General features: G+C 30.1%; 2 protein-coding genes across 6 annotated transcripts in view; both read right to left on the bottom strand.

The window, feature by feature from the left end:
- Window positions 1–11,091, bottom strand: part of LOC109595221 (serine/threonine-protein phosphatase 2B catalytic subunit 3) — a 68,385-nt gene extending 57,294 nt beyond the window's left edge. For all 5 annotated transcript variants that reach the window (XM_049963346.1, XM_049963347.1, XM_049963348.1 and 2 more), the window contains exon 1: window positions 10,931–11,091. In XM_049963346.1, coding sequence (XP_049819303.1) covers window positions 10,931–10,979 — 49 coding nt within the window. In that variant the 5' untranslated portion in view covers window positions 10,980–11,091. The remainder of the gene's footprint in view (window positions 1–10,930) is intronic.
- A 413-nt stretch (window positions 11,092–11,504) lies between these two features.
- On the bottom strand, window positions 11,505–12,243 carry LOC109595217 (uncharacterized). The gene is made up of 3 exons (XM_020010523.2): window positions 11,991–12,243; window positions 11,727–11,937; window positions 11,505–11,665 (listed from the first exon to the last, which is right to left on the bottom strand). The coding sequence occupies exons 1-3, from the start codon at window positions 12,179–12,181 to the stop codon at window positions 11,555–11,557; spliced, it is 513 nt and encodes a 170-aa protein (XP_019866082.2). The 5' UTR covers window positions 12,182–12,243; the 3' UTR covers window positions 11,505–11,554.
- Window positions 12,244–12,312: the final 69 nt, after the last annotated feature.

Below are 12,312 nucleotides of genomic sequence, written 5' to 3'. Positions count from 1 at the left end.
CATTATGTAAGAACGAGGGGAAAAAATTGGAAAATTTATGGCATGTCTAGAATGTCAGACAAACATATGAATCATTAATCAGTTGTAAATAAATAAACGCTTGTTATGGACACATATAATAACCTAAATACACTTTGTTGCAACAAACTGGAGAAAAAGTGACAAAATCTAAATTTAATAAATCCGTGACGAGCGAGCCGTTTCCGTTGCGTAAATTTTGTTTTTCGGTGCGAAAATTCAGATTTCCAAACGAAAACCCGAAGATTGGCACTATGTGTGTTTAAAACCGACTAATTTTCTACAAATTTATTTTTACGTATTAAAAAATATAAACGTGGCTGCCGGCCAAAATTGCGGGGAAATCTAAAAAGAAAGGTGTTTCGATGTAAGGAAGATACCGTTCTATTATCAGATGTCTCATCCTATTTTTAGACAATCGCTAATTGTATAATAGTAAGGTCAATTGCTGTAATTGAATAATTTCCCTCTGTGTCAAAAAGATTTGTGTTTTTTTTTACGAATAAATAATAATACATAAACACACTCAGAAATTGATTAGATAACCGAATAGTGACATGTCGGTGAACAGACAGATGGCATGATGGGATGGTGGCACACGCAAATGAAAATATAAGTTACATAACTAAAGGTAACGCACTCGAGAGTATAAAAGCAACCGTGAAAGCCCCTTTTATCCGGACCTTTTTCCCAGTCGGACGGGAAACGCGACCGGGACGAAAATCAATAGGAATAGCGTTGCGTATCCGACACACAAACCGAAAAGTTCACTTTGCCTCATCAATATTCATATTTTTACGGGGTAACTTGAAACCGTTCAAATTCCACACACGAAAGACTAACCGAACGTGTCGAAAATGAATCGAACACATGCAAATTGGGCTATCGAATTCGTTTTTATCTGGTGCCAAGTAGTCACGGATTAAGTCTCATCAAACATCGGTTAATCAGTGACTCACGATTCCAATCTAATTCGTCCTTATCTGTTATGTCGGATTTCTTTAGACGTTTTAACAAGAATTTACTTCAATTAACCTATTTATTTGGTTACGCAACGGAGATTTGCATAAACGAATTTATTTATTGTTTGGCGCCGCGGGCGATACACATATTTTAATTAGATAATGAGATGCTAATAAGAAAATTGCGCAAAACAAGTTTCATATTCATCACTTTATTGTGTTATAATTTCTGTTCAGTTGTCGATTTGAAAAAAAAAAACGGTATTGACTGGATAATTAACGTCCTTAAAAAGTAACGGCTTGCTGTTTATGGAAACTCGATTAAAAGTGCGTTGTAATAAAAGAAAGTTTTTACATATGTATACGGGTACAATTTTGTTTCTCATTCAAAAATTCAATCAGTACAAAAATGAAACACTTGTTACAATTTCCAAATGATAATTATCTATCTCATATAAATAAAATTGGAGTGTCTGTTTGTAATATTGAAATAACCGTTTTTTACTACATGCATATGAATATAAATACGGTACATATACCAAAATAACATTTTTTACAAATTGTTGTCTCTCTGTCTGTCTGTTTGTTTGTTCCGACTAATCTCTGAAATGGCTGGACCGATTTTGATGGGACTTTTATTGGCAGGTAGCTGATGTAATAAGGAATAAGTTAGGCGCCTCCTACCACTTCTACCACCAACGATTGATTGATAGTTTGATATGATTGATAGGTATCTTTTATAATTCCACCGATCCGTTCTCCTTATCTTATCTTATCTTAATTCAAAAAATTTTTTGTTACATTTTTACTGCTTTCTCTTTTTATCTTTAAGTAATTATAAATAATTATAAATTAAGTACATTTGTGTTCAATATTCAGATTTACATTGAAATTGATAAATTTATTTATAGGTTATTTTATTTAGTTAGTAACGTAGATAGTTGTTTTTTTCTAATATTTAGTTATGCCTAAAAAAATGTCAAATCTCTCTAAAAACACGAGAAAGGCCAAAAGCCAAAGATTGCGACGTGAAACAGAATCTGAATAAGATAGGGAAACCTAACCTAACCTAGATATAATTGATTTATTCCAAATTTGTCAGAAGCCAATCATAGGTCGAACCCTCTCTTTGATTAAGACAATCAATGACGCGTCGTGGGACCGATCTAATAAGACTATCGAGAATTTCTTGTGATATCTCATCCCATACGAACTGAATCTAATCTCCTTAATCTTCACCCCATCATATCCCACACATGAAGAAAGGTCTGAAAATCTAGGTGGCCAAGGCAGTAAATTTACATAGGAGACTTCCAGGAAGTTTCATGTATACCTGATAATATGTGAACGGGCATTATCTTGCTGAAAAATTAGTCCGAGATCTCTTCTTATGGAGGGATGAAAATAAAGCTCCAAAACATCATCCACATATCGCTGTGACGTCATAGTGCCACTAGTGCAAAGTGAAGGTGACCTTAAGCAATAGCACCCTATACCACTACATCCATACTGTTATGAGTATGACTCTCCACAGCAAAGCGGGGATCACCTCTTTGTTCACTTCGCCGACTTACTAACAAATGACCATCGTGCATGCCCAAGCAAAAGCGTGATTCTTCACTAAACACAGTGTGATTCCATTCCTCATCCCACTGTTGACATTCCTTACATCAGTCACTACGTTGGCGCCTATGGTTTGCTGGTAGAAGTAGGTCCAAAAAAGGGCGATAAATCCGTAGGCCGAAAGACTTTATACAGATCGAATACCAATGAACCGTCATCAGCATTCATCCACGTTGAACTCATTCTGCCCTTTAGGTTTAATAATCTAAGACTCTTGTGGTAGCTGTTGGTCTTTAGAAACTTCTTGCTCTACCTCTTCTGGCATTTTCACTCCATGACTGCCAACATCGTATTACAATACTCACATTTCTGTTCAAACGCTGCACTATTTCTCGAAATAAAATTTCTGCTTCATCTAGAGCCACTATTCATCTTTATCAAACTCGCTTAATTGGCTAAAATTATTTGTTCTTCGTGCACTATGCATGTTAAACATTAAGCATAAATTACTATTGTGTCAAAAACTAAGTAGATGCGTATTTGAAATACTTTAAAGATATGAGGAAAAGGGAACAAAAAAACGACAATACTTTTCCGATTTACTTCAAATTTTAATAATTTCTTATTTCAATATCTAAATACGTTCTGGGTGTTGCTTTTATTTTAACAGTTAATATATACAAAATACATAAATTAGATACGATTTTTATTAATCTTGTGGAATTTTTTAAAAATTTATATTGGTACTACTGTGTCGAAAAGATACCTAGAATATCTAAAGTACGATTTTTTGTACGATACAAAAGTCGCTGTTATAGAAGGCTTTCGGGGTTCAAACTCTATCAAAAGCATTTGATTGGTACAATATTTTCAAAGAAGATAGACAGTGCATTGAGGAAGTGAGTCCTGGACGAACATCCACATCAACTGATGAGCAATACGTCAGTATTCCGTGTAGCTTTCGGTTATTAGCTGAACTCAAAAGACCGTCCTGGGGACATCGTTTTGAGTTAATTGAGGATATAAGAGCTAAATCGAAAAAGGAGTTGGAGACCATTCCGGAAAATGATTATTTGTAGTGCTACGAGGAATAAAAAATACGTAGGAATAAGTGTACTGCATGGGATGAGGAGTACCTTGATTTTTCATTTTATAACAACATTCCGGGGATTTTTTGGACACAGTAGTACTTTAAAAAATTAAAGATATTTTAAAAACTTTTCTTGTGTTTGTATTTAAATACATTACAGTTTAACATAACCTAATGTTTTAAATATTTAACATAAAAATTAATATTTTAAATAGTTTTTAATATTATCCAAAAAGCTAACTAACTAAATAAATATTATTATTTATTAAATAATATTTAAAATATTTGAAAAATTAAAGAGGTTTATAATATAATAGTTTGAATATTTAAAATAAGAAATGAATATATTAAGTAGTTTTTAGTGTTTTCTAAAAACTTAATGCAAACAATAATAAATAATAATTATTGATATTTTGGAATTTTGAATTTAACTAATTTCAATAATACTTTATTCCATTTTAGAACTAAATAAGGAAAATTTTTATTGTTATAAAAGTTCCTGAGTAGTAATTGGAAGGTTAAATTACTACTCAGGAAAGTCCAGATTATTTTAAAGAAGAAGAGAAATAGTAAAAAAATACCAAACTAATAAACGTGTCAGTCAAGGAAAAATATCGAGAACTGAATCCGTTTTGACGTGATCTTGTATTTTTGTTCGAGGGAGTGATTTCATTCCGCCGATTTTCTCGGGATTACGCGAACAATTCATCATCCGTTTTTTCCAATTTTAATGGAAAATTGTTCTTGATACTTTTTACACTTAATCCCGCTTTATTAATGGTTCGCAAATTGATCAGTTTAATTGTAACTCACCCTTGACGTTGTACAATAAAAAACTAACCTGTAAATGTATAATAAAGTCATTAAATTGATAATGTTATATTATTCAAAATATTGATTCTCCAGGCGCAACAATTTTCGAAATAATATTTTATAGTTTGCAAACTGACGTAAAAAGTTTCATACAGTTAATAATGAATCAATACAAGGAGAGGATGCACCAGCAGATAAATCACTCGCATATTCAAATAGTTTGGACAGTTTCCCTATAGTTTGCATGAAAAATTGCTTTGTATTAGGAGTGAATGTAAAAACGTATCAGAGGCATATTTGTAATTTTCATATTTTCATATCGGAATCTGTCAACACAGTTGTGCAACTGTTTGTGCACAATTCCTCTTGATTATGTTGTTTTTATTTAAAAGCAACCGACTCGAACCAGTACGAAAATTCCCTCGGCCAAAATAAACAACAAAATCCACAGGGCATTATGAATTTACACACTCACTTTCCATAACGCTCTGTATGTTGTCTAGCGTTACTGTTGTTGGAGGTGGGTAAAAGTTGGAGAGTTCCTAAAAGTGGAATTTATCGCGGTGCACATATTAAAATGGAGATTGTCGGTGTTGTTGAGCTAAGTGCATTTCGCAATTAAACCGAGTTACGACCAAATTACTCTTTGTTCCGAAAACTCGACTCCTTCAAAACTTAAAACGCCTCAAAATGTTCATTTTTTACTCACTTATTTTATGTATTTACATGTATTTACATGCTCGTTTAACCAGTTTTATCTCGCTCATTTGTAAAATTTTTTATTTTAACAACTTATGTTTGCTTTCATATTTTAATTCAAAACATATTTTTGTTAATACTGTTAATTGGATTTTATTAATTTTACAGATTTTGTGTATTTTAAAGTTTATGTAAAAGTAATCAATTTAATATCTCATAAATTTTATTTATACATTTAATTTTGTTATCATAGATTCTAAATTTTGTTTTACAATAGAGAATAACAGTTTAAACAAAATTTTATTTTAAATTTCGTTTATTAAATTTTATAGATATAATTTTTATAAGTTTATTTATTACCATTAAAAATTTTTAAATATACATTTTATGACAAATTTATGAAATTTTGTGATTTTAATATATTTTTAATTAAATATGATGAGTTTTTATGATTATATTGGCATTAAAATGTTTGTTTCTTTGTTTTGAGCCTTATATATTTCACATTTCATAATCGATGTTTATGTTTATTAAACATTTTTACATTGGAGTTTTTCTAGATTTTATTATAATTATACAGTACGAAAAATGCTCTTCGTGTCTGGATGTTGTAAGAGATGGATGCACGACAAAGAGAGTAAAGTTTTGCCCGGTAGTAAGAATCCCTACTCTCAGAGACAATGCGCCGTGCTGGTGCGCGCCGGCGCACAATGTAAATTAATCTTTGCGAATGCATTTAGTAACTCTCCGTATGTGTAGGGATGTAGTTCGAGTTCTTCGGATGCTCCATCCAAGTATTCTAAAAATAAACTACTTTTTTCAAAATATAAATGTATCCCAAAAATTAAATTAAATAAATAAATGCATAAGTAAAAAAAGCTAAAAATAATTAAATAATGTGTTCAAAGACACCGGACTCGTCTGCGGAGACGAACCGCATGCTAAACGCAGCAAAACCAAATGATCCCCTCCAATCAGTTCGGCCCGCCCACATAATTGCATGTATATCTTTCCTTTTTGTTTACAAAGGGGTATTGATGTTCCGTCTCAATATGCGAGTAGACACGTTCATCATTTTTGATACGGTATACATACAGTGGTGGCAATCTTTATAAAAAAATTCATATTTAATTCAAAATTAATTCACTCAGTATAAAAATATATTTTAATTTATAGTATATGCGTATTTTTGTTTCTTTTATTACACATCTTAAAAACCACGGAGATATATATTAGTCTAATTTAGTTGGCCATAGAAATACCACATTCATATATATTCGCTGAAAGCTTAAGATATTCCAGAAAAATGCAAACAATGTTATTAACAAATATGAAACAACACACTCATATGAAAATACAATAAGAAAATGTCTTAACAAAGAAAACAACTCTTTCTATAGTCAGTCAAATTGAAAGAATCAGTAAACGAAATCCTTTCTTGTCTACTAAGCAAATAAAAAAAGAACTAATTGAGTCATACAATATCAGTGTGTCTGGGAGAACAATCAGACGACGACTGAAACTTACAAGGATGTATTTCAATAAAGAAACCATTGGTATCAAAAGAGAACATTCGAATAAAATTAAAATTTCCAAGTGTACCTTGGAGTTCAATAGAATAGGATGAAATGTAAATAATTCATTCGTCGTTCTCCAAATAAAAGTTTGGACTCTAGATACGCTATAAAAACTTTGAAACATGGTGGAGAAAACATTATAGTTTGAGGTTCTTTTCCTTGGCATGGTATCGGACCATTACAGATAATTATGGACCTCTTTATCTATAGAAATATCATGCAAGAAGTAATGGAACTATTTGCTGATGATAATTTACCATTTACATGAATTTTTAAGCGTTTAAGTTATTCAAAACTGGTTATAAGATAATTGTGTTGAAGTTTTCGATTGGTCAGTAAAAATTTCGGAATCAAATCCAATTGAAAACTTATGGAATAACATGAAGACGACTTGTTGTATTATTAGTTAAATTTATAAATAATTTGATGATTTTAGAGAATTCACATATTTCACAAATTTTTGTTATAAATTAATAATAATGATTTTATAAATAATAGTTTTATAATTGTGTGTATCATGTCTACCATTTACCACCTACATGAATTTTTAAGCGTCCAAAATTATTCAAAACTGGTTGAAGTTTTCGGTTGGCCAGTACAACATGCGGATCCTAATCCAGTTGAAAACTTGTGGAATGACGTGAAGACCTCTTGCATTATTAGTTAAATAATTTTGATTGAGATTTTAAAGAATTGTTAGCTTTCAGATATTTCACAAATTTTTGTTATAAATTAATAATAATAATGATTTTATAAATAATAGATTTATAATAAAGTTTTAGATTTCAATAAATTATTATAATAAATTAATAATATTTTTTAACAGATTTTAATTTAATTGGGGAGAACACATTTAAAAATTTACACGACCTAAAATAGAAGGATTCAAAATTGAAGAATAATTCATCGAATTTCGAGCACGATCTATAAATAGGAGTGGAGAAGCTGCAATTGAAACAACGTTGAACGAAATCTGCATTTAGCGATTAGGAAATATGCGGTATGGTAACAGGTGCTCTGAAAGTTGGATGCGCGAAATAAAAGTGTCAAAATAATGAAATTTATTTTAGTTTTGGTGCTGCGTGTCCAAATATTTACGGAGAACGATAATTTGATGCGAAAACGTCCAAGAATAATAATCTGGTGCGCGAGTCGAACGAACGAATATTTCTCTAAATACGGTGTCCGCTGTCGCTGTCGCTGTCGCTGTCGCTGTCGATGTCGCTGTGGCCGTCGCTGTGGCTGTCGCTGAGGCTGTCGCCTGTCGTCTATCGCCCGACCGATTAAAAGACGGATTGTGTTCGATGTAGGTTATGGTCAGGATTTTTCGACGCACGCGATTTATCGGCCGAGTTCATTGATAACATTTCTGTTTACCGATGAATAAAGAAAGCAGCACTCGCTTAATTCGGAAACTGGATCGTACCATTATTTCATTTGAAAATTGAACACAAAATTCATTCACTTTCTAAATTAATAAAACTTGTTTCTATTTGGGTTGTGTGTTTTATTTTCATCAGTGACTTAATATAATTTGTGTGTGTATAACAATCAAGATACTATGTAATTTAGATATGAAGAGGTCAAATTCTTTATTCGTTTATTACTTAATAAGAGTTGAACTTAAATGTTAATTAAACTAATAGTTTAGTACAAGGTTGCTTCATGTCCACTATATACACAAACATATAGAAATAAATAATTGTACGAATTATAAATAACAACAATGGAAAACTATATATTGTTTCTTAAAAGAAATGCAGTCAATATTTATTATTCACTTATATATTATAAATAATTAAAATTAAGTGTTTTTAATATTTATACTGAAATATTATTTTATTTACAGTCAAATTTTATTATTTACATCACTTATTATGTTTTTATAATTGAGAAAACTGTAAAAATATGTAGAAAAAATCCAAATTTACACTGAAATATTTATATTATTGACACTCAAGTTTTATTATTTACAATATATATATATATATATATATATATATATATATATATATATATATATATATATATATATATATATGTATGTGTGTATTCTATCATAAACAAAATGTTAAAATTATCTCATATATTGTGAGCTATTAAATAATTAAAAATAAGTATCAAAAATATTTCTGTATAAAATTTTTACTGAAATATTTATATTTACACTCAAATTTTATTATTTACATCACTTATTATGTTTTTATAATTGAGAAAATTGTAAAAGCATTTAGCAAAATTCAAATACATATATTTTGTATCATAAACAATTTAGTGCCTCAATTTATGTTATGAGCTGTTATTTTAAACAATTGAAAATAAATATAAAAAATATTTCAGTATAAAATTTATACTGAAACATTTATATTATTTTCACTCAAATTTTATTATTTACATCACTTACAAGGTTTTTATAATTGAGAATATTGTAAAAATATTTAGAAAAATTCCAATTCATATATTTTCCATAATAAACAATATGCCACAATTTATGTTAAAATTGTCTCATATGATGTAATAATTAAAAATAAGTATAAATAATATATCAGAATAAAATTTAAACTGAAATATTTATATTATTTACACTCAAATTTTAATATTTACTTCACTTATTATTTTTTTTTTATAATTAAGAAAATTGTAAAAATATTTAGAAAAATTCAATACATATATTTTCCATCATAAACAAAATGCCACAATTTATGTTATTTTAATTATTTCATATATTGTGAGTTGTTTAGTTAATTCATTCTTAAAATAATAATAAAATATTTACTTTTTATGTCGTAATTGTACAAAAATTTTATCATTTACATCGCTTTATACGATGATATGATTATTACGAAAATAAGATAAATTCTAATATTTATATTTTGCATCATCATTTATGTTGACAATATGGACAATCTGTTCAACACATTTAAAAAAAAATATTTTATCAGTTATTTAATTACATTATTAAAATAAATGTTTTTAATAACTATATTGAAATATTTATGTTTTACAACGTTATTAAATTAAAATTATATTATTTACCTCCCTTGTGAAAATTGTAAATATATTGAGAAAAATTGTAATCCGTCATAAACAAAACGTCATAATTTATGTTTATATTATCTCAAACTCAATGTACATAAATAAACTAGTTCAGAAATAAATATATTTTACCAAAAGACATTCTAGCAATATGTATTGTTATATTGTTTAAATTAATAAATTAGTTAAATTTAGTGAAAAGTAAAAAAAGACAATGTTCGTGTTATCTCGTACATATTTCAAAGCTGTTTGTTAAAAATAGTTGTCAATTTACTGGAAACAGATAATGTGAATCAATTACAATATAAGTAAATTAAATACAGTTTATTTCACACAGTGAAACTAAAAAATCTAATTGTTTTTATCCCGATAAAAACGTTTCAAGTTTTTTTATTAGATTAAATTTTTGGCAATTTCGTAGATTTCTATAAATATTATCTAGGTAAACCAGACTAACTATTGTACAATAATAACAACGAAACAACAACTATTTACATAGAAATGGTCACATTGACATTAAACTAGAATTGATTGATATAAATTGGCAAAGTCGGAGCAACAAAAAGGTCTTGGGACCGCGCTAAATATAAAACGTCGTACCTGAAAAACAGCCTTGAAGCATACCGTGATAACAGAGACAACTTAAGTTATAATTGTCCCGTTTATTTAGTAAATATTCCTCCGTTATTTCCAAGACAACCTGTTACTTTTTCCGGTGGCGAGAAATTGGAACGGATAAAAATTGAGCAAAAGTGGCAACCCCATTATTTATTAACGATCACCGTTTCATTCGATAAACGCGATTCGATTGTCTGAATGGGATGCGGAGGGTGGTTTGGACGATCGAAAAATCGTGCGTGAACCGGAGTGTAAACATTTAAATAGACGAAGCCAAATCGGGAAGAGTGCGGCATTGTCGCGGGCAGTCTCGGCCGCGGGGCCGCAATCCTCGACCGATCCGGTTTTTGCGAAACGGGAGCGACCGGTCCGCGTAAGCGTACCATTTCGTTCATTTTTTTTGGAACGGTATGGTACACGTTTCCCAACGGATCTGTCACAATATTCGAGCGAAATCAATAGTCATGGCGCCTGGAAAATCAATCCTGCACGCGAATTGCGCGAGCGGCCTACAGTTAATAAACGACGTCGCAAAACTGGACACGATCACTGACCTTGTATCATACGTTGCGTGGTCGATAGCTTCTGATTATTCGAAGACATTTCTTGTAATAATTTTGTACACTTTAAACTATAAACATCGGATTTTTGACGCACTCACCGTTCACAAGCTATAATCTACTCAAGATGGAGCGACTAGCGCGGCCCAGCCAGAGCTCGCAGCCGTGCGCACGTCTTTCGCGCCGGATCATTGCTGCTAGCCCACCAAAACACCACGCTTTATTTTCCTACCCGCTACATCTATCCTGCTCAGGCCTTCGGAACATTCCTGCTGTCTGTACCGGATACAGAAAACGGCATCGTTGTTCACGTTTCCGCTACTCACTACTAGATGGAGCCACGGAGTTCTGCCGCACAAATACATCTATTACCGAAGTATCGAAGAATTTTCTAACCAAAGACTATATACACTTTCTAACCCAGTAATGATTTATTAATATTAGCAATTCTATATTTTAATTTTAGTAATTTAAATTGAACGTTTACTATAAATATTTTTGATATTCCTTATAATGTTTCCATAATTATTTATTAATTTTAAATAGGTATTAATATGGGACACAACAATTTTAAAAAGTCGCGTACTTTATTAATATATCAAAGAACTTTTAATTTAATTAAGGTCTTGCACAAAACCTATGAATACAAAATAAGACAGCAGCAGTTACAATAATTGTGGGAAACACAATTTTGTTCTTGAATTTATTTTTCTTCTTTACTTTTGAGATCTGAAATTTTAAAGTATTTGTATATTTTATGTCGAATTTTCGTTAAATAAATTGTTTTTACCTTTTCTTCAAACTGTACTAAACTTTGTTCAAGATTGTTTATACAATTATTCAGACATTTTACAGTTGGATTGAGCTTTACATCACAAATTATAATGTCATTTCTGTTCACTGCAAGCGATAAATTCGCCACATGTTTTCGTAAATGCAAATAATTTTGTATCAATGTGACTTTAATGTATTCTTCATCAACATTAACATCAATAATTTTTCTGAAATTAAAAATATGAATAATAGAAATGCCTTAAACTTACTTATTATTTACTCTGAAGGTATTTGTAAATTTTCAATAACTTTCGATAAATTTTCGACAATTTCTTTATCTTCTATAAGAATTTCCAAGTCCTCTCTCTTCAGTGCTTTTACAGCAAATGAATCTAAAATTTTGTTTTTCTTGAATGTATCGATGTACTTTTCTGCATTACTAGAACGTAAAATTGTTTCAACAAATTCCATTTCTACGGTAACTTTAAATGTATTTGTTTATCACAACATAACCTAAAACGAAATAATCTTAATTTAACAGTCTAACATCGCTAGAGGGCACTTTAGTAAAGTTGGCAAAATATTCAATTTAGGTTTTCTAT

The sequence above is a fragment of the Aethina tumida genome, chromosome 2, assembly GCF_024364675.1.
Source record: "Aethina tumida isolate Nest 87 chromosome 2, icAetTumi1.1, whole genome shotgun sequence".
Taxonomy (NCBI): Eukaryota; Metazoa; Arthropoda; class Insecta; order Coleoptera; family Nitidulidae; genus Aethina; species Aethina tumida.
Note: the sequence above shows the minus strand (reverse complement) of the source record. Positions and strands in the feature narration are given on the sequence as shown.

Excerpts from the sequence above, each read along its gene's own strand:
- LOC109595217 (XM_020010523.2), bottom strand. The coding sequence starts at position 12,181 with ATGGAATTTGTTGAAACAATTTTACGTTCTAGTAATGCAGAAAAGTAC. Across the intron at positions 11,938-11,990 it reads AATTTACAAATACCTTCAGA|AAAAATTATTGATGTTAATG; the intron begins GTAAATAATAAG and ends TTTTAATTTCAG. Across the intron at positions 11,666-11,726 it reads TAGTACAGTTTGAAGAAAAG|ATCTCAAAAGTAAAGAAGAA; the intron begins GTAAAAACAATT and ends TTAAAATTTCAG.